Source organism: Erinaceus europaeus, chromosome 1, assembly GCF_950295315.1.
Source record: "Erinaceus europaeus chromosome 1, mEriEur2.1, whole genome shotgun sequence".
Taxonomy (NCBI): Eukaryota; Metazoa; Chordata; class Mammalia; order Eulipotyphla; family Erinaceidae; genus Erinaceus; species Erinaceus europaeus.
In genome coordinates this window covers 1019632-1042423 of record NC_080162.1, presented here as the reverse complement: position 1 = coordinate 1042423, position 22792 = coordinate 1019632, and the positions used below count along the sequence as shown (strand labels likewise).

At 48.4% G+C, this 22792-nt stretch overlaps 1 protein-coding gene across 2 annotated transcripts in view; it reads left to right on the top strand.

The window, feature by feature from the left end:
• The window catches only part of LIPA (lipase A, lysosomal acid type), a 56859-nt gene that overhangs the window by 6000 nt on the left and 28067 nt on the right, over window positions 1-22792 (top strand). For both annotated transcript variants that reach the window (XM_060185208.1, XM_060185156.1), the window contains 4 exons: window positions 3691-3808; window positions 16671-16869; window positions 19386-19495; window positions 19962-20098. In XM_060185208.1, coding sequence (XP_060041191.1) covers window positions 3691-3808; window positions 16671-16869; window positions 19386-19495; window positions 19962-20098 — 564 coding nt within the window. The remainder of the gene's footprint in view (window positions 1-3690; window positions 3809-16670; window positions 16870-19385; window positions 19496-19961; window positions 20099-22792) is intronic.

Genomic DNA, 22792 nt, shown 5'->3' with positions numbered 1-22792 from the left:
TTTTTTTCTTATTGGGGAGTCTAGTGGTTTACAGTCCACAGCAAAATACAGTCGTTGGTCCATGTGCCTCATTTCTAGTTTGCACATAACACTCTAACCCCCGACCCAGGTCCTCCTCTGCCATCACGTCCCAGGACCTGAACCCCTCCCCCCAGAGTCTTTTTCTTTTTTTAATTTCTTTATTGGGATATTAATGTTTTACATTCGACAGTGAATACAATAGTCTGTACATGCATAACATCTCTCAGTTTTCCACATCACAGTACAGCACCCACTAGGTCCTCTGCCATCCTTTTCCAGGACCTGGACTCTCCCCCCCACCCACCCCAGAATCTTTTCTTTTGGTGCAAAACACCATCAATATATTTTTTTCATCTCATTTCTGATAACATGAAGCCACAACTCTAATATTTTTATATCCATCTGCTCTCTGACTCATGATTCAGTTTGCTATACTCAATATTTGTATATTTTATAAATATGTATTTTGTTAAAAAATGTGTATTTACGAATCTCCATTTACTATTGAAACTACTTCTTAGTGAGATAAACAGCCCTACCATACACATACTGATGTTTTTTTTAATTTTATTATTTTTTTAATTTTATTTATTTACTTTCCCTTTTGTTGCCCTTGTTTTTATTGTTGTAGTTATTATTCTTGTCGTTTTTGGATAGGACAGAGAGAAATGGAGAGAGGAGGGAGAGACAGAGAGGAGGAGAGAAAGACAGACACCTGCTTCACCGCCTGTGAAGCGACTCCCCTGCAGGTGAGGAGTGGGGAGCCGGGGGCTCGAACTGGGCTCCTTAGGTCGGTCCTTACCCTTCGTGCCATGTGTGCTTAACCCGCTGTGCTACTGCCCGACTCCCCACATACGTATGTTTTTCCACTGTTAAGTCTCATTGAATCTGTACACATAAGTGTTAAATCTTTATAAGATGTCATTACAAAGAGCAGCTTTAGTGACTCATTGAGCAAAGACCGCAGTTAACTATGTTCAGGGTACGTAGTTTAATGTGAAAATCAAGGGGGGTGAGAAAGATCTTAGAATAAATAAGCAAAATTGATGACGGTAATGCCCAGAGACTGTTTTATCGTTATTATTATTTATTTATGACACCAGGGAATGAACTCAGGCTGTCACTCATGATAGCGCTACTGGGCTCAAGGTATCCCTTCTCCTTCCTCCTGTCTTCCTTCCTTCCTTCCTTCCTTCCTTCCTTCCTTCCTTCCTTCCTTTCTTTCTTTCTCTCTTCCTTTTTCTTTTTTTGAGAGAGAGAGACCTCAGCATCTCTCTAATATCTGTGGAGCTACCCTGGTGCTGTCCACGGGGTCCCCTTGTGGAATCAGGGCTCAAACCCAGGACCTTGTAGAAAACAATGCCTTTTCTCTACCAGATGAGCTATTTCTTGGCCCCAAGAAAACAACTTTTTTTAAATTTTTTTTTATTTAAGAAAGGATTTATTAACAAAACCATAGGGTAGGAGGGGTACAACTCCACACAATTCCCACCACCCAATCTCCATAACCCACCCCCTCCCCTGATATATTTCCCATTCTCTAGCCCTCTGGGAGCATGGACCCAGGGTCATTGTGGGTTGCAGAAGGTAGAAGGTCTGGCTTCTGTCATTGCTTCCCCGCTGAACGTGGGCGTTGACTGGTCGGTCCATACTCCCAGCCTGTCTCTCTCTTTCCCTAGTAGGGTGGGTCTCTGCCCAAGAAAACAACTTTTAAAACAGACACTGCAGTGAGCTAAGTGCAGAGTCTAGCAACCTTACAAGTGTAGTTGTATGGCAGTTTGTTGAAAAGCATTGTTTTTATTTTTAATGGAAATAAATTCATCATGGGCTCAGAGAGGGTGGCTGCTATCAAGGTCTTAAGGTTGAATTTTATTTCCTTTTCCAGTTATCTTATTTTATGCACTTTATGGATTTTTGCCTGTAAGAATAACAAAATTGGGGTCAGGTGCTGGCACACTTAAGTTGAGCACACAAGTTACAGTGCTCAAGGACCTGGGTTCAAGTCCCCGGTCCCCACCTGCAGGGAGAAAGCTTCAGAAGTGGTGAAGCAGGGCTGCAGGTGTATCTGTATCTGTATCTCTCCCTCTCTGTCTCTCCTCCCCTCTGTATTTCTCTGTCTCTGTCCAATAAATAATAAAAAATAAATGTTTAAAATACTTACTGAAAAGTGGTAAAGTTAAATTCTTTCAGGTACTTATGGTAGAGAGCATAATGAACACCTGTTTCGATCAAATCACAGGGGAGCTGAGGGCCTCTTAGCTCATTAATCTCCTGTGTAGCCGCTATCCCACAGACATTCCCTATCAACAAGTGAACTTTATTCTAATTTCTCATCTATTCTTCATAAGTCCACTCTAGTGTACGTTTATTAGGCCACTGGGAAAACTGATAAGTGTCTCATATGCTTTAGTAGGCTAGAAATGGTGAGTTGTAATAACACTGAAGAAAAGTGACATGTTGCAATGTTATGTTAAAAAAGTAAAAAAAGAAAGAAAGAAAATAAGGAACGAACGGTGATGTGTTTAAAAACCAAACGGAACCAACCAAAAAATACGGTGTGTTTATCTGTACCTGGGAGGCAGAGGGGGGACACAGGTGCTCCAGGCTGAGGTCAGACCAGACACTCTTGGCAGAGTGCTGAGAATGGCGGGAAGCAGGTGGATCCCAGCGGGCCGGCCGGACCCCTCTCGGGACACATGTGGAGGACTCACACGGGACAGAGGCCGCGTAGTAGGTTGAGCAGGCCGGAATCTCTTCTTTGTCTTTTTTGCTATTTAGACGTAGAAATGATTCATTTCATGAACAAGTGTAGTCTTAGAGCAATGTATTGAAAGGTGCTATTGTATTTTTGATGTATAAAACTGTTCTGGATTTCACAAAATATTAGCAACTTTAAACAGTGTTAAACGGTTGGCGTTTTTCCCTTCATCGTAACAAATTATTACCGGAAAAGAAACTGAATGGTTTTTTGATGCCAAGGACTGACCTTTATTATTTAAATAATATTTAAATATATATTTATTATTTAATATATAAATATATATATTTATTATTTAAATAATAAATATATGTATTTTTATTTTTTAGAAAGAGCGTTCAGTGGTATGGTTCTCTTTTATGTGTGATTTCATGGTAGAGAAAAACTGAGCTGTGAATTTCACTTTCGTAAAAAAGTTTGTTCTTTTGGGAAACCAATCTATTCTTTCAGTAGCAGCCCAGCCTTATCATTTCAGGTCAAAATATTCTGTTTTTAAGATTTTATCTATGCACTTATTAATGAGAAAGATAGGAGGAGAGAGGGAAAGAACCAGACATCACTCTGGTGCATGTGCTGCTGGGGATCAAACTCAGGACCTCAGGCCTGAGAGTCCAGTGCTTTATCTACTGTGCCACCTCCCAGACCACCAGATCAAAATATTCTTAGGCTTATCAAAAAAAGCAATACAGGTTTTTTGTTTGTTTGTTTGTTTGTTTTGCTAAAAGAATCTATGTTAAAAATATCCTTCATTCCCAAGTCAGCTGAATCAAGCCACCCAAGTCGAGTGACAAGTCCAAGACAGTTGGTCTCCTACTAAAGCCTGTCATGGGGCCGTCTTCTCCCTTGCCTGGTAACTTGGGAGGTCTTGCTGGCTTTTGCTCCTAGATTTTCATGGCCCTTTCTGTCCCTAGAGTGGAATCATCTCTCACTGGGGCTTCCCCGTTGAGGAGCACTTCGTTGAGACAGAGGACGGATACATTCTTTGCCTTCACAGAATCCCTCACGGCAGGAAGAACGGAGCTGACACAGGTGCGTGCCTCTCCTGCAGAGTTTGCAATGTGGCTGACTGTTTTCCCTTCACTTTATTGGAGAAATGATTGGCTAGACTGCTGTTGCCAGTTCACAGGCTGGTAGCCCCCCCATGCCTGACAGATGTCGGCATCTCTCTCTCTCTCTCTCTCACACACACACACACACACACACACACACACACACACACACACACACACACACACGAGGTGAGGGAAGGGTCTGTCTGTCCACGTGCCATTTTGTGCTTCTGGGGAAGACTCCATGTGCTCGACTGAGCTGCCTCCACAGCCCCCTGCACGGCATCATTTTTAGACCTCAGTACTATCAATACAAGTACCACACTTGTGGTGGGGGAGACAGCATAATGGTCACGCAAGCAGACTTTCACGCCTGAGGCTCCAAAGTCCCAGGTTCAATCCCCTGCACCATCATAAGCCAGAGCTGAGCAGGGCTCTGGTTAAAAAGAAAAAAGGGAAATAAAGGTATCACACTTATATGAACCGTAAAATATAAAATCCATAAATTATAAAATACTACTTCTTTAAAAGCAGTAAGGGTAAAAGTCATCTGCTTTCATATTTTCCATAAGGGGTCAGAGGTCATATTTGTGTCAGGAAATACCAATGTCTTTTATGCATAATAAGAAAATATTTTATTGGTGCATGGTAGACAGCATAATGGTGATGCAAAGAGACTCCAAAGTTCTCATGCCCGAGGCTCCAAAGTTCCAGATTCAGTCCCTGCACCACCATAAGCCAGAGCTGAGCAGGACTATGGTTAAAAAAAAAAAGAAAGATTTTATAATATAGGTTGGTGTATTGCATATTAATTGCATATTAAACTTATTGACAAAAGTATCAGGGAAGGAGTAATTTTATTCTCTCTACTTGGATTTGACAATATGACAATAAACCAACTTTTCTCCTTGAGTTCAGTAACTCACATTCGGTATTTATGTTAAAGAAATAATCAGAAAAATTCTTAAAGATTTCAGTACACCTTTGTTCATATCTTTGTTATAATAAAATTTTGAGAATTTAAAAAACAACATTTTATTATTTAACCAATAGTGTTCAGTTAAGTAGATAACTTTTATTATCTGCTGCTTAATTTTTTGAATATGCGATGAACTCTAGCAGTTCATCAATCAAGGTTAGAAAGACACACTGTGGAAGGGCACTCTTCTGTCTCATCTTCTACCTTTCAGATTCATTTTTAAGTTCTCTAACTCTGAGAAATCTCCTTGGAAAGAAACCTAAACATATGTAATCATTTCTTTCAGGCTTCCTTCCCTTTTATCTTTTTTTTTTAACTTTTTTATTAGTGTTTTAATAATGATTGACAAGACTGTAAGTTCACAGGAGCACAATTCCACACAGTCCCCACCCCCAGAGCTCCCTGTCCCATCCCCTCCATTGGAAGCTTCTCTGTTCTTTATCTCCCTGGAAGTCTGGACCAAAGATCTTTATGGGGAGCAGAAGGTGGGAGTTCTGGCTTCTGTCATTGCTTCTCCACTGGACATGGGTGTTGGCAGGTGGCTCCACACCCCCAGCCTGTGTCTGTCTGTCCCTAGTGGGGCAGGGCTCTGGGGAGGGGAGGCTCCAGGACACACGGGTGAGGGCGTCTGCCCAGGGAGGTCAGGATGGCGTCGTGGCAGCATCTGGAACCTGGTGGCACCTGCTCTGCTTGTCTTTCTCAGCACAGTCTCCCCTTTTATCTTTTTAAAAATGTATTTACTTACTAATTACAGAAGAGGAGGAAGGGGGTGAGGAGGAGGAGGGGTGTGGGAGGGACCAGAGCATCGCTCTGGCAGATACAATGCCAGGGACCAAACTTGGGACTTTGTGTGGCTGGGCTCTGGCACGGATGGTCCTTGGATTGCGCGTGGCGTCTCTGGGCCTCCGACAGTGGGTCCTGTGCTCGAATGCCGCCCTGCCTCCCTGGCCTCGAGCAAGGCCTTTAATACACTTAATGGCCAAGATAGCCAGTGCTGCTTTGAAACTTGATTTCTGACTCGAGCTATTTGTGGTGTATAGATAATGCACTATCAGCTGTCCTCCTCACAGCATTCCACAAGACGAGTAGTGACTTACACTGAAAGCTTCCTCTTTCTCTCTCTCAAAACATGTTTTATTCTGGGGTGAACATGTGGCCTCGGCTTCCTTCCTAAAACAGACTTGAACCCTGGTTTCACATCCCTATACAGAAATAAATGTGCTGGTTTTATTTCCCTTTTTTCTTTGTGGAGCTGGGACCTTGAGCTTAGACTGTCCCCCTCTTCCCCGACTGTGTGTGTGAAAGGTCAGAGCCTACGCCCTCAGCCCTCTGGCGTCATCCTTGGTTTTGTCCTTGGTTTTGTCTTTGGGGCGGCAGGGCACACGGATCCCCAGTCACTTCCAGTTTCCAGGAAGAGGGTCTGGGAGCCCCTGGCACTGCGTCTGCACCAGTGCCCCCGTCCTGTGCCCTCCATCTGTGGACACGGCCAAACGGCCAGGAGGAGCTCACCATTCTCCTTCTTTAGTCTTTACTACTAAAAAGATCATTTCCTCTTTTGACTTTGGTGAAAGCCTTTACTAAATACCAGTTATATTTTTCTTTCCTTTGTTTTTTTTAGATTAGTATTTATTTATTAAGGAGAAATATAGGAGGAGAGAGAGGAAGAACCAGACAGCACCCTGGTACATGAGCTGCCAGGGATTGAACTCAAGACCTCGTGCTTGAGAGTCCAGTGCTTTATCCACTGCACCACCGCAAGGGGGAAGCTTCATGAGAAGGGAAGCAGGACTGAGGTGTTTCTGTTTGTTCCCTCTCAACTTCTCTCATCCTGTCAAGTAAAAAAGAAGAAGGAGGAGGAGGAGGAGGAGGAGCAGGAGCAGAAGGAGAAGGAGAAGGAGAAGGAGAAGAAGTGGAAATTGACCTCCAGGAGCAATGGATTATTAGTTGGTAGTGCAGGACCCGACCCCAGAGATAACCCTGGTAGCAACAGGAAAACAGACAATAGCAGCAGTGTATCATGAGCGCCTTCCAGCTGCCCTGGCCGCACAGAGACCTTGCGGAAGTTGAGGGGCACTGGGAGGCTGCCGTGTCTGCCAGCTGTGTCAGACATTGCCGTTTGTCCTGTTGACTGGGCACAGGCTTGCGTTGACTCCACAGTCACAGTGTCAGTGATACCCACTTTCTTAGTAAGTACTGCAGAACTGTGGTCTGGCATTCTCAAATCTGAATGAGGCAGGTCCTTTTGTTAAATACACCTTGGATTTCAGCTAGTGAACACCACTCCAAAATGAAGCTCTCGGGCTGGGGAGATAGCCTAATGGTTATTCAAAAAGATTTCCACGCCTGAGGCAGCAAACGTCCCAGGTTTAGTCCCCAGCACCACCATAAGCCTGAGCTGAGCAGGGCTTTGGTACAAACAAAAACAACCCAACAACAACATAATGATGCCCTCTGCATACTACCTTGGCTTCTCTTTATATATTGCGATTCGTGTGTGTGTGTGTGTGTGTGTGTGTGTGAGTGTGTGTGTGTGTGAGTGTGTGTGTGAGTGTGTGAGTGTGTGTGTGAGTGTGTGAGTGTGTGTGTGAGTGTGTGTGTGTGTGTGTGAGTGTGTGTGTGAGTGTGTTGTGTGAGTGTGTGTGTGTGAGTGTGTGTGTGTGTGAGTGTGTGAGTGTGTGTGTGAGTGTGTGTGTGAGTGTGTGTGTGTGTGAGTGTGTGTGTGTGTGTGTGAGTGTGTGTGTGAGTGTGTGTGTGTGAGTGTGTGTGTGAGTGTGTGTGAGTGTGTGTGTGTGTGTGTGTGTGTGTGTGTGTGTGTGTGTAAGAGTGTAAGAGGGAGAGGGAGAGACACTCGGGCCTCCTGCCCACATGATCTCACTGCTCAGTGTTCTGGATCATTTCTTCTTTCATCGCATGGGGAAGAGAGAAAGAGAGAGAGAGAGACAGCACAGCACCCAGGCTTCCCCTGCTGCTGGACCTGCACCTGGGTGGCAATATGGCAGTGCAGGTGCCCTACGTGATGGGCCCTCGCCAGAGCCTCTCACTCATGCTAGTCCTGTGTGTATCTGCTATCTTATCTCCCTTGAGTGCCTGAGCAGGAAGGAGACAGGCTTTTCTAACCCCCCTCGATTCTGCCTGGGGCTGGCTGACTTCCCTGTGTACCCCCACCCCTTTCTGCAGCTGCTCTTTGCAGTCAGATGGGTGTTCCACTCCCTTCCTAGCAGCTGGGGGTCTCTTGGCTGCCCCAGTGACTCCCCAGGCTCACCAGGCGGTGGTCTTCACAACCATGGTTCTTAACCAGGGTGAGGCAGCAGACCTCTGGGAAAATAGCGTGGAACTCACACTTCTGCTCCTGCAGATTCTACGAGTTGTAGGGAGTCTGTGAGCCCAGTAAAGAACCTCTCCATTGGGCGGAGTGTACATAGCACAGCGGTTCTGCAAAGAGACTCTCATGCCTGAGGCTCCAAAGTCCAAGGTTCAATTCCCCCCCGCCCCCCCCCCCCCCCCCCCCGCACCACCGTATAAGGCAGAGCTGAGCAGTGCTCTGAGTAAAAAAAAGAATTCCTCTAATTACTTACCTGGTCAAAGTGCCACTAGCCAGGCAACTGAGAACAGGCTCTTCTTGGCTGTTGGTAGAGGGGGGCTGTCCCTGGAGGAGCGGCATCTACTCTGTGCAGCTTCCTCAAGGCTCTGGCCTACAGCAAGGACTCCGTTTGCATCTGCAAAGCCTTACTGCAGAGAGTCCAGGGGCATCAGCACTGGCTGGACGTCCCAGTCCTGCCCAGCCCGGGGCGGAACTATGGATTTTGCAGGCTTCACACATTCCCCATGGACTTCAAGGGGACCACCGTGGACTTGCGAACCGTCAGTACCCTCCTTATACTAAGTCCACGTCAGGTTCAAAGGCGGAGGGGTAGAGAGGAGGGCAGGGAGACCAGCTGAAGGCCTGGAGCGGGGGCGCTGGCCAGGCTACCTCCAGACGCACTGTCCTTGTGCCGGAGAACCCAGCCTTGCGTGGTACACAGCTGACCGTCATGGGTCCAGGGGTCATGTAACGAAGATGAGGAAGTGCATGGCCAGGATGGTTGGGGCCGTGGCTCTGTAGAATTCAGGCTTTGAATTCCTGTGTGAGGCCCTGAGCAGAGCCCTGGTGCTCCATACAGCAGAGTGATAGCTCTGCCTCTCTCATCCAAATAAAATTTAAAAAAATAATTGATTGTAAAATAATGAAGCAAGGGGATACATAAAGGTCTTGCCTAAAATACAGCAGCTAGAGAGACTTAGTACTTTCCCCTTATGGTCACTTTATTTTATTTTTAATTTTGTGTTAGTGGTTTAATCATGATGAACAAGATTGTAAGATCACAGGGGTACAATTCCACACAGCTCTCACACCAGAGTTCTGTGTCTCATCCCCTCCACTGGAAGCTTCCCTGTTCTTTATCCCTCTGCCCTGCCCACTAGGGAAAGACAGACACAGGCTGGGGATGTGGATCCACCTGCCAACATGTCCAGTGGAGAAGCAATGACAGAAGCCAGAGCTCCCCCCTTCTGCTCCCCATAAAGAATTTTATGTCTCCCAGAGACGTGATTTACTCTTTCCTGACTAGGAAATAAGTGGCCCAGTAAAACACCAGCAGTCGAGCATTTTTATTTGAGGCTCTGCATCTGCTGGGGTGCTGAGCGCAGCGACACTCTGCAGCGCCAGTAATGGCCTTTGGCACACGTGTTCAGGCCTTAGCACAGACTGCCACAGGTGGCCTTTGGCTGTTTAAATGAGAATCGAACATAGCCAGCTTGTTTGAATAAGTCTTTGAAGTGTAGAGCCCTTGGCCTGTCCTTCCCTGGGCCTGTTTAGGATTCTAATCAATTTCTACATATTTTGTTCTTCCTTTGTGGTTTCGAAAGAGCTTGTTTTTCTCTTAAATAACTGCAGCTCTCTAACAAGCCCCACAGGCCTTGACAGGCCAGAGACCCCTCCCTCCCAGCAGCAGTGGGCACACGTGGGGTCGGCCGTGGGGCCGGGCTGCTTGTCTGAGGCACGGTCTCCTGACGGGACTGTGAACGTCAGTGTCCTGAGGACGCTGGTGTCCTCTCTTCAGGCTGAGACCGGAGGCAGGCATCTGATTCCTGCTGGTTGAGGACTCTGAGCCGTCTCCCTCCTCCAATTCCCCCTCACCTCACACCTGAGCAGGCCTCTGGCTGCGTATTCTCACAGCTCACTGACGTTTCCTAAGAGCAGCTAGACAACTAACAGAAAATAATATCGATGTACTATGTGCTATGAATTAGTACACAATTGAAATAGGTCAAAAAGTTAGTCAAGGGGCCAGGCGGCAGCGCAAGGACCGGCCTAAGGATCCCGGTTCGAGCCCCCCAGCTCCCCACCTGCAGGGGAGATGCTTCACAGGTGGTGAAGCAGGTCTGCAGGTGTCTGTCTTTCTCTCCCCCTCTCTGTCTTCCCCTCCTCTCTCCATTTCTCTCTGTCCTATCCAACAACAATGACATCAACAACAATAACAACAACAAAGGCAACAAAAAGGAATAAACATTTTAAAAATCTTAAATTTAAAAAAATTTTTTAATGTCTTTATTTATTTATTGGATAGAGACAGCCAGAAATTGAGACTAGGAGGGGAGAGGGAGAGAGACAGAGAGACACCTGCAAACCTGCTTCACCTCTTGTAAAGCTTTCCCCCTGCAGGTGGGGACTGGGGGCTCAAACCTGAGTCCTTGTGCACTGTAATATGTGTGCTCAATCAGGTGTGCCAACACCCGGCCCCCTAAAATTTTTTTAATTCACACCTGTTAATATTAGTGATGGAAAAAAGAATCCTAGCCTACTGGAGTTTAAATATCTATTGGTATTGACTGGAGTTTAAATATCTATTGGTGTTGACTGGAGTTTAAATATCTATTGGTATTGACTGGAGTTTAAATATCTATTGGTTTTGACTGGAGTTTAAATATCTATTGGTATTGACTGGAGTTTAAATATCTATTGGTGTTGACTGGAGTTTAAATATCTATTGGTGTTGACTGGAGTTTAAGTATCCATTGGTGTTGACTGGAGTCTGGATATCTATTGGTGTTGACTGGAGTCTGGATATCTATTGGTGTTGACTGGAGTTTAAATATCTATTGGTATTGACTGGAGTTTAAATATCTATTGGTGTTGACTGGAGTTTTAATATCTATTGGTATTGACTGGAGTTTAAATATCTATTGGTGTTGACTGGAGTTTAAATATCTATTGGTGTTGACTGGAGTTTAAATATCTATTGGTGTTGACTGGAGTTTAAATATCTATTGGTGTTGACTGGAGTTTAAATACCTATTGGTGTTGACTGGAGTTTAAATATCTATTGGTGTTGACTGGAGTTTAAGTATCCATTGGTGTTGACTGGAGTCTGGATATCTATTGGTGTTGACTGGAGTCTGGATATCTATTGGTGTTGACTGGAGTTTAAATATCTATTGGTATTGACTGGAGTTTAAATATCTATTGGTGTTGACTGGAGTTTAAATATCTATTGGTATTGACTGGAGTTTAAATATCTATTGGTGTTGACTGGAGTTTAAATATCTATTGGTGTTGACTGGAGTTTAAATATCTATTGGTGTTGACTGGAGTTTAAATATCTATTGGTGTTGACTGGAGTTTAAATATCTATTGGTGTTGACTGGAGTTTAAATATCTATTGGTGTTGACTGGAGTTTAAGTATCCATTGGTGTTGACTGGAGTCTGGATATCTATTGGTGTTGACTGGAGTTTAAATATCTATTGGTGTTGACTGGAGTCTGGATATCTATTGGTGTTGACTGGAGTTTAAATATCTATTGGTGTTGACTGGAGTCTGGATATCTATTGAAAGAGAACAGTGAAAACACCTGGTTTCAATATCTTTTGTTGACATATGGAGTCCGACATATAGATAAGCAGAGAAAACTACGTGACTGAGAGAGACAAGGGGGGAGGAGAAGAGATGTGAGAAGGGCCTCTCCCTCCCCCTGGCCAATGGTCTTCTCTTTTTCTTTTTGGTAAAGTTTTACTTTTTGTTTTCCTGACACAGTTGTGCATTACCATTTGTTCTAAGGATATGTTATTTTCAGACTCTTTCTTTCACTGTGACAATCTGCTCAGTGCTCCTGATGCGCATACATGCATGCCTACGTTCACGATTCCCTGAAAAGCCAGCACAGCCCCTAGCAACCTTTTGATGCCAGCCAGAGGTCAGACAGGGGCGCCTCTCCACTGATCACCCCTCTTTGGGCACCTGCAGTTTGAGCACAGTTGTGGCTTGGTCGCAGATCTTGTAAAACATGAGTGTTCCCAGTATCCCTGCTTCCTTACTCAGGGCGAGGGCCTGAGTTAGACTTCAAACAAAAACAGGTTATTTACTTCTGAGAGCGAGAACCAGATCATCAGTCTGGCACCAAAGATGTCAGGGATTGAACTCAGCACTTCACGCACCAGTTCAGCCCTCGGTCACTGTGTCACCTCTGGGTCCGTGGGATTTGTCAAATCAGCCAGTTTGAGGAAACACTGACTAAACACTGACTAAGGCTTGGCTTGCTGGAAAGACTAAGTGCTAGCAGCATGCGTGATGGTCTTGCTTGGATGTGAGAGCAATCTGGGCGCAGGTACCCAGATCCCAGCCCATCATCCAAGTCCTTTTGACGGCTGAATATCAACTTCCTGTTCTTAGGATTTCGGCTCCGTGGTGGAGCTCCCCAGAGTTGCCCTTCACGTAGGTGTTGTGACACCTTCTGTCCTTGCCCAACAAGGTGACCCTGCTTAGGGGAGACTCCTAATAGGAATGCCCTACATCCACTCCAGTGGAGTGATGAATCTTGTCAGGAGTTATTATTTGTCGTGGTGTGTTGCGGGGGAGAGAGAAGAGACCGGAGCGGAGCGGGAACACAAAGCTTTATTCACGCGGACGCCCCAGAAATGGGCGAGAGCAGAGTGGTTTAGGCCACATGGAGCTAGCAAAATGGCCGCCTCCCACTATCCTAGCAGCCCTTCTCTGGGTCAGGTCCCGGAGGAGAAAAGGGGAGCGAGAGAGAGAAAGCGGAAGCAGGAGGGCTTTTATGGGAGGAGAAATTCAGGAAGTGGCAAGTCAGACGGGATTGGCTAGGGAAGGGGGTGGAGAAAGGCAAAAGGCATGCTGGGAAGGTGGAGGCATCCTTAGCAACTGTTGTGATGGTTTTAACTGAATTAGCAATGCCCTGAGGGGATAACGTGGTGGATAATAATATAATCATTAAATAATACTTGCATGGAAATAGAGTGGTTTGAGGGTCCTGCCAATGTTCGGCCACATCTGCACAATCCCCCAACAATTACTGTCACCGCTGAAGTTTGTGTTTTTGAGCTTTTTGTGAATTCTTTTAATTCCCTCAACTGGTTTATGTTTAGAGAAGGCAGGGAGCCCACTTTCCTGTGAGCCTTGGACATGAAGTTTCCACAGGGAATTTAGTCAGATGGACAAACTGAAACTAGCCTTTGCAGGCAGGGAGCACACAGAACCCCCCACTTTAGGTCTGTTTGCATTCTGTCCCTCCCCTGCTGAGCAAGTCACCCACACAGCCCGGACACAGCAAAGGGCTCCCACCCCACCGCATGGCCTCCCCTTGAAGGGTGCACCCTTTCCCCCACCAGGGGACAGTGGCGTGGCGTCCCACAGCGCCTGACTCTGAGGTGCTGTTCATGTGGTCAAGCTTGTGAACAGTGTTTTCTGAGGGTGTCTAGAGAGACCGTCTTGCATCAAACTGTCATTTAAAAGAAAGCGATCTTGGATGGACCTTGAAAAAATCATGTTGAGTGAAATAAGTCAGAAACAGAAGGATGAATATGGGATGATCTCACTCTCAGGCAGAAGTTGAAAAACAAGATCAGAAAGAAAACACAAGTAGAACCTGAACTGGAATTGGCGTATCGCACCCAAGTAAAAGACTCTGGGGTGGGTGGGTGGGGAGAACACAGGTCCAAGAAGGATGACAGAGGGCCTAGTGGGGGTTGTATTGTTATATGGAAAACTGGGAATGTTATGCATGGACAAACTATTGTACTTACTGTTGAATGTAAAACATGAATTCCCCAATAAAAAAATAAATAAATAAAAAGAAAGCGATGTTTTGATTGATGGGGTGTGCAGCAGTGCATGAACAGAAGTGAAAAGGGTTGACTCACTTCTTATGCATCCTGGCAGATCATTCTTGCCATTCTTTCTTGGTGCTTTCCACTCCTCCTCACCTGGAGGCGTCCTTTCTGCGCTTATACGGCGTCCACAAGTGGCCCTTAGCTCGGGGCTTTGTTTCTTCTCCCCTTGAGGTTATGTTCTGTGCTGCCCCCGCCCTTGTTGTCATGACTGGCTTAGTCACTGCACTGAGAGGAGTGTCACTGCACCATGCTTATCTCCAGGGTTTCTCTACTATAAAGACTGACACAAGGCAAAGTGAGCTTGGTCAGTTGGGCCCCTGGGTCCGTCACCAGGCCAAGCAGTTATCTCTCTTATCCCGCCCAGTTATTATTACTCATGGGCCTGAAACTCAGACTAAGCTGCTTGAACTTCTGAACTTCTCTTGCACGCAAGACATTTTACCAAAAGCTCTTCATAAATTTTTTTTTAATTTATAAAAAGGAACCATTGACTAAACCATAGGATAAGAGGGGTACAGCTCCACACAGTTCCCACCACCAGAACTCCGTATCCCATCCCCTCCCCTGATAGCTTTCCTATTCTTTATCCCTCTGGGAGTATGGACCCGGGGTCATTGTGGGATGCAGAAGGTGGAAGGTCTGGCTTCTGTCATTGCTTCCCCGCTGAACATGGGTGTTGACAGGTGGATCCATACTCCCAGCCTGTCTCTCTCTTTCCCTAGTGGGGCAGGGCTCTGGGGAAGCAGGGGCTCCAGGACACATTGGTGGGGTCGTCTGTCCAGGGAAATCTGGTCAGCGTCATGGTAGCAAGTGGAACCTGGTGGCTAACAAGAGAGTTAACATACAAAGCCAAACAAATTGTTGACTAATCATGAACCTATAGGCTGGAATAGTGCAGATGAAGAGTTGGGGGGCCATAAAATATTTTTATGTTCTTGCTCACTGTTCCCTATGAGGCATGTATTACATCAGGAATGTGATGAGTTTCAGAGGAGACTGAGACACATTGCCTGTGGCGTAGCTCCAGTGTCTGGAGAGGGCAAACATGAATCCAGGTCTGTCTGCGAGTAAAACTCACAGCAGCGCAGTGCCAGCAGGTGGCTTCTGATTTCCTCCTGTTTCTCTTCTCTGCTGTCAAGATGCCTGGCACTCAGCTGGTGCCCAGCCAGTGCCCACTGGCCAAGTGGGGGTGTGGTCTCGACCCCGTGCAGGCAGCCCAGGGACCGGATTCTTCACTCCACTCTTTTCCCTGCCACATCCTTATTTCAAGCGCAGTTTGGTGGAATGCAGTCCGTGTGTGTGTGTCTTGACACACGTGTTGATACACGAGTATGTCTGTGTACTGAACAACGCAGGCACGTGAACACGTGTGTCTCATACTGACGAACTTGCATGTAATCTTGTATCTTTGTTGTTGTTTTTTTTTTTCATTAAGCTTGATTGTGGAAAATACAATCACTGGAGCAAAGTGTGAAGAAGGAATATATTGGGGCTGTGTGGTGGTGCAGCTGGTTGAAGACATGTCACAATGTGCAGGGACCCGGGTTCAAGCCCCTGGTCCCGACCTACAGGGGGAAGCTTCATGAGTGGTGAAGCAGGGCTGCAGATGTCTCTCATTCTCTCTCCCTAGCTCTCCTTCCCTCTTGATTTCTCTCTATCTCTATCTAACAATAAATAAAATCTTGAAATAAATAAAATATTTTAAAAGAATATATTATAGTGGTCCATGTGGTGGGGCAGTGGATAAAGCATCGGGCTCTCAAACATGAGGCTCCAGGTTCAATCCCCAGCAGCACATATATCAGAGTGATATCTTGGTTCTTTCCCTCTCTCCTCTTATCTTTCTTATGGATAAATAAGTATTTTTAAAATATTTATTTATTTATTCCCTTTTGTTTCCCTTGTTGTTTTATTGTTGTAGTTATTATTGATGTCGTTGTTGGCTAGGACAGAGAGAAATGGAGAGAGGAGGAGAAGACAGAGAGGGGGAGAGAAAGACAGACACCTGCAGACCTGCTTCACCGCCTGTGGAGCGACTCCCCGTGCAGGTGGGGAGCCGGGGGCTCGAACCGGGATCCTGACGCCGGTCCTTGTGCCTTGCACCACGTGCACTTAACCCGCTGTGCTACTGCCCGACTCCCAATAAATAAAATATTTTAAAGAACATATTATAAATTCTTTTTCATGGTTAAGTCAGTGTCTATGACTTCTGGACACACAAAAGCAGTCTCGTTTCAGTGCCTCCTGGGCAACACTATTTTAAGGAATTCTTTTTACTTTATTTCTTTATTGGGGAATCAATGTCTTACAGTCAACAGTCAGTACAGTAGTTTGAACATGCACAACATTCCCCAGTTTCCCATTTAATAATACAACCCCCACTAGGTCACTTATCATCCTTCATGGACCTGTATTCTCCCCACCCACCCACTCCCACCCCAGAGTCTTTTACTTGGGTGCGATACACCAATTCCATTTCAGGTTCTACTTGTGTTTTCTCTTCTGATCTTGTTTTTCAACTTCTGCCTGAGAGTGAGATTTAAGAATGTCTTGACCGACACCGTCTGCTTGCTCAGTCTCCTAGTCGGCTTCCGGCTGCCGGGCCTTAGAGCCTGGAGCCTGGAGCCTGGAGCAGCTGCCATGCGGTCGCCCTTGTTCCGAGGGCAGCTCTGCTCACTGCCAACGCGCGTGTCCTCCAGGCCCCAGGCCTGCGGTCCTCCTGCAGCACGGCCTTCTGGCGGACGCCAGCACCTGGGTCACCAACCTGCCCAACAGCAGCCTGGGCTTCCTCCTGGCCGACGCCGGCTACGACGTGTGGATGGGCAACAGCCGCGGAAACACCTGGTCGCGGAGGCACCGGAGCCTGTCCCCCGACCGGGACGAGTTCTGGGCCTTCAGGTACGTGGCGGCCTCGTGGTGGGGCTCCGCTGTGGGTGTCCCCACGGCTGGCGGGAGGGGCGCAGGGTCCGGTCCAGGGAAGGTCTGGGGCCTCGCTATGAATGCAGCAGGTAGCAGGCCAGTTGTTCGTAAGCGGCTGCCTTCTGCGACTTCGACGTGGTCGGCAATATCGAGCTCTTTGGGCATCCCTGCTGGCGTGGGGGCTGCTGGGAATGTGTGTGCCGTGGCCTCCTTCCTTTTATCAGTTAGCCTCCTTCCTTTTATCCTCCTTCCTTTTATCAGTTAGCCTCCTTCTTTTTTTTTTAAATAAATCTTTTTTTGTTGGCTTTTTTTATTATCTTTATTTATGTATCAGATAGAGACAGCCAGAAATTGAGAGGGAACGGGGTGATAGACAGGGAGAGAGATAGAGAGACCCCTGCAACACTGCTCCACCACTCATGAAGCTTCTCCCCTGCAGGTGGGGACCGGGGGCTTGAACCTGGGTCCTTGCGCACTGTAACACATGCGCTTAACCAGGTGCGCCACCACCCGGCCCCAGCCTCCTTCCTTTCATCAGTTAGCAGCCGGAGGTTGGCGTGGCCATACCCGGATTCCCCTCTTTCAGGGCTCCCTTCTGTCTGTGCCGAATAACCGCCCAGCCAGGGCACATGCTCATAAGTCCCGTGTGTCTGCTTCCTTTGTCCAAATCGAGGGTGACCAGTACCGAGCCATGAGTACCCACTGGACGGGGGACGGGGTGCAGAGGCAGAGGCAGAGCCTGGCGGGCTGCCCGTGGCGGCGGCTTACCCAGCTCGCGGTGCCAGGTGCTGGGATGGTCACCCCGTCACCCGGTCACCCGGTCACCCCGGGGAGCCCGCAGGCTCTCCTCCCCCTGGCGGCCCAGAGCCGGCCTAAGGCTGCAGGACGCGGGACGGGAGCGCTCACCAAAAGGCACCTGCGGGAACATTATGGCTTCCATTTTAATAATAGCGAGAAACATGTCAGAGCAATAGGAGGTCAGCTTACTAAACAAGGACCAGTCCTGGGCAGATGTGTCCAAGAGTGGAGCTTCAGCAAACATTAAAGAAAGGCTGCAACTTACACAAAAATACCTTGGTGGGACAGACGTATTCTAACATTCTATGAGATATATTTATATATGTCCCATTTCTAACCATTTACAAAGAAAAATAACGCTCAGTCTGAAGACTTGGACCTGAATGCTTATGATGACTTTATAGTCCATGACTGAAACCAAGCACATATTCATTTTAAATAATTGAGTAAACAAATTGTGAGAGAGAGAAGAGAGGGAGGGAGAGGGGGAGAGAGAGAGCGCAGAGCACTGAGCCAGCACAGGCGGTGCTGGGAATTGGACCGCAGGCCTCACGAGAGCACGTGCTGTTCCGGGAAGCATCCCCACAAGACGCACCGTGGCACACGCTGTGTGGTAGCAGACATTGGGGAAGGACAAACTGTCCTCTGGTGGTGAGCGGGCAGCTCCTGGAGAGCATCATGGACACCAAGCGCAGCCTGAGAGGGTGTGGGGCAGCACAGGAGGAAACCTTCTGCTTCCCCAGACTTCTAGAAACCTCCAGACAGGTGAAGCCAGCTCAGGGTTAAATACAGTGACAGCTGACTCTCAAGGCTGAGGGGAGACAGGCCCGGGAGCTTCTGCAGAGGCTGAGGAGAGAGAGGCTGAGGAGCTTCTGCAGAGGCTGAGGAGAGAGAGGCTGAGGGGAGAGAGGCTGAGGAGCTTCTGCAGAGGCTGAGGAGAGAGAGGCTGAGGAGCTTCTGCAGAGGCTGAGGGGAGAGAGGCTGAGGAGCTTCTGCAGAGGCTGAGGGGAGAGGCTGAGAAGCTTCTAGAGGCTGAGGAGAGAGAGGCTGAGGAGAGAGAAGGAGCTTCTGCAGAGACTGAGAAGAAAGACTGAGGAGCTTCTGCAGAGGCTGAGGGGAGAGAGGCTGAGGAGCTTCTGCAGAGGCTGAGGAGAGAGAGGCTGAGGAGCTTCTAGAGGCTGAGGAGAGAGAGGCTGAGGAGCTTCTGCAGAGGCTAAGGGAACAGAGGCTGAGGAGCTTCTAGAGGCTGAGGGGAGAGAGGCTGAGGAGCTTCTGCAGAGGCTGAGGGGACAGAGGCTGAGAAGCTTCTAGAGGCTGAGGGGAGAGAGGCTGGGGAGCTTCTGCAGAGGCTGAGGGGACAGAGGCTGAGAAGCTTCTAGAGGCTGAGGGGAGAGAGGCTGGGGAGCTTCTGCAGAGGCTGAGGAGAGAGGCTGAGAAGCTTCTGCAGAGGCTGAGGAGGGAGGCTGAGGAGCTTCTGCAGAGGCTGAGGAGAGAGGCTGAGAAGCTTCTGCAGAGGCTGAGGGGAGAGGCTGAGGAGCTTCTGCAGAGGCTGAGGAGGGAGAGGCCGATGAGCTTCTGCAGCAGGGCTGCTGTCCCCTCATGTGTTGGGTGTGGGGCGTCCTCAGGTCACAGGGCAGCCCGCCTGCTCTCCAGTCTGCACGCAGTATCCCCGGGAGAGTCCCTTTCTGTGATTTCAGCTTCGATGAGATGGCCAATTATGACTTACCGGCCTCGGTCGACTTCGTGCTGAGCAGAACTGGCCAGGAGCAGCTTTTCTACGTGGGCCACTCCCAAGGCACCTCCATCGGTATGTATGTGAGAGACGGCAGGCCAGCTGGACAGGGAGCCCGGCAGTCTGCACTAGACTGAACAGGAAGTGTCACACAGGAAGTGCAGAGGTTGCTGCTGTCTGTCCTCCTGAGCTGAAATGGCTGCAGGAAAGGAGTCCACAGGTTGACCGCTGTTGAGATCAGGGTGAGCACAGCACCACACCGGCGGGTGTGGAACCAGGTCGAGACGCAGCCGCTCAGACTGAAGCGGGCTGGGTGACAGGGTCGGGGAGCAGGAGGGCCGCCTCGGCCGCCTGGTTCCTCCCTGGCACATCTAGGTGGAGACTCTACACAGCTCAACTGACCTGTTTAGTGCGACTCTGCGTCTGCACCCAGGGCCGCCCTGAGGGGCTGAGGCTCCCGGCTGTGGTGGTTAGCCCAGCACCAGCCCCCCTTCAGAGAAGACCCCAGAGCCGCAGCTGCTGTCCCTCCTCTCACCCGCAGGTTTTGTGGCATTCTCACGGAAACCAGAGCTGGCCAGAAAGATCAAGCTGTTTTTTGCCCTGGGTCCTGTAGCCTCACTCGACTACTCCACGAGCCCTCTCTCTAAACTGGCATACCTCCCAGAGTTTGTCGTAAAGGTACCTGGACACCCTCTCCTTTCCTTGATCTTCTAGATTTCATGTTCTTGTCTAAAGACTGATCACCACAGGAGATTCTGCTTGCAGCCTCCTCTGTGTTTTTTGAGCAGACCAGTGGGCTTTCCTGTCTCCAGTAGACCAGTGGGCTTTCTCTCTCCCCAGTAGACCAGTGGGCTTTCTCTCTCCCCAGTAGACCAGTGGGCTTTCTCTCTCTCCAGTAGACCAGTGGGCTTTTTCTCTCTCCAGTAGACCAGTGGGCTTTCTCTCTCTCTAGTAGACCAGTGGGCTTTCTCTCTCTCCAATAGACCAGTGGGCTTTCTCTCTCCCCAGTAGACCAGGAGCTTTCTCTCTCTCCAGTAGACCAGTGGGCTTTCTATCTCTCCAGTAGACCAGTGGGCTTTCTCTCTCTCCAGTAGACCAGTGGGCTTTCCTGTCTCCAGTAGACCAGTGAGCTTTCACTCTCTTCAGTAGACCAGTGGGCTTTCTCTCTCTCTGCAGTAGACCTGTGGGCTTTCTCTCTCTCCAGTAGACCAGTGGGCTTTCTCTCTACAGTAGACAAGTGGGCTTTCTCTCTCTCCAGTAGACCAGTGGGCTTTCTCACTCTAGAAGACCAGTGGGCTTTCTCTCTCTCCAGTAGACCAGTGGGCATTCTCTCTACAGTAGACCAGTGGGCTTTCTCTCTCTCCAATAGACCAGTGGGCTTTCTCTCTACCCAGTAGACCAGTGGGCTTTCTCTCTCTCCAATAGACCAGTGGGCTTTCTCTCTCTCCAGTAGACCAGTGGGCTTTCTCTCTCTCTAGTAGACCAGTGGGCTTTCTCTCTCCAGTAGACCAGTGGGCTTTCTCTCTAAAGTAGACCTGTGGGCTTTCTCTCTACAGTAGACCTGTGGGCTTTTTTGTCTCCAGTAGACCAGTGGGATTTCACTCTCTCCAGTACACCAGTGGACTTTCTCTCTCTCCAGTAGACCCGGAGGCTTTCTCTCTCTCTAGTAGACTAGTCGGCTTTCTCGCTCTCCAGTAGACTAGTCGGCTTTCTCTCTCCCCAGAGGACCAGTGGGCTTTCTCTCTCTCCAGTAGACCAGTGGGCTTTCTCTCTCTCCAGTAGACCAGTGGACTTTCTCTCTCTCCAGTAGACCAGTGGGCTTTCTCTCTCTCTAGTAGACCAGTTGGCTTTCTCTCTACAGTAGACCAGTGGGCTCTCTCTCTCTCCAGTAGACCAGTGGGCTATATCTCTCCAGTAGACCAGTGAGCTTTCTCTCTCTCTAGTAGACCAGTGGGCTTTCCTGTCTCCAGTAGACCATTGGGATTTCTCTCTCTCCAGTAGACCATTGGGCTTTCTCTCTCTCCAGTAGACCAGTGGACTTTCTCTCCAGTAGACTAGGAGGCTTTCTCTCTCTCTAGTAGACTAGTCGGCTTTCTCGCTGTCCAGTAGACTAGTCGGCTTTCTCTCTCCCCAGTAGACCAGTGGACTTTCTCTCTCTCCAGTAGACCAGTGGGCTTTCTCTCTCTCCAGTAGACCAGTGGGCTTTCTCTCTCTCTCTAGTAGACCAGTTGGCTTTCTCTCTACAGTAGACCAGTGGGCTTTCTCTCTCTCTAGTAGACCAGTTGGCTTTCTCTCTACAGTAGACCAGTGGGCTCTCTCTCTCTCTCCAGTAGACCAGTGGGCTATATCTCTCCAGTAGACCAGTGAGCTTTCTCTCTCTCTAGTAGACCAGTGGGCTTTCCTGTCTCCAGTAGACCATTGGGATATCTCTCTCTCCAGTAGACCATTGGGCTTTCTCTCTCTCTAGTAGACCAGTAGACTTTCTCTCTCTCCAGTAGACCAGTGGGCTTTCTCTCTCTCTCTAGTAGACCAGTTGGCTTTCTCTCTACAGTAGACCAGTGGGCTTTCACTCTCTCCAGTAGACAAGTGGGCTTTCTCTCTCTCCAGTAGACTAGTGGGCTTTCCTGTCTCCAGTAGACCATTGGGCTTTCTCTCTCTCCAGTAGACCAGTGGGCTTTCTATCTCCAGTAGACCAGTGGGCTTCCTCTCTCTCCAATAGACCAGTTGGCTATCTCTCTCTCCAATAGACCAATGGGCTTTCTCTCTCTCCAGTAGACCAGTGGGCTTTCTCTCTCTCTAGTAGACCAGTGGGCTTTCTCTCCAGTAGACCAGTGGGCTTTTTCTCTCTCCAGTAGACCAGTAGGCTTTCTCCCTCTCCAGTAGACCAGTGGGCTTTCTATCTCCAGTAGACCAGTGGGCTTTCTCTCTCTCCAGTAGACCAGTGGACTTTCTCTCTCTCCAGTAGACCAGTGGACTTTCTCTCTCTCCAATAGACCAGTGAGCTTTCTCTCTCCAGTAGACCAGTGGGCTTTCTCTCTCTCCAGTAGACCAGTGGACTTTCTCTCTCTCTAGTAGACCAGTGGGCTTTCTCTCTCTCCAGTAGACCAGTGGGCTTTCTCTCTCTCTCGTAGACCAGTGGGCTTTCTCTCTCTCCAATAGACCAGTAGGCTTTCTCTCTCTCTACAGTAGACCTGTGGGCTTTCTCTCTCTCCAGTAGACCAGTGGGCTTTCTCTCTCTCCAGTAGACCAGTGGGCTTTCTCTCTCCATTAGACCAGTAGGCTTTCCTGTCTCCAGTAGACCAGTGGGCTTTCTCTCTCTCCAGTAGACCAGTGGGCTTTCTCTCTCTCTACAGTAGACCTGTTGGCTTTCTC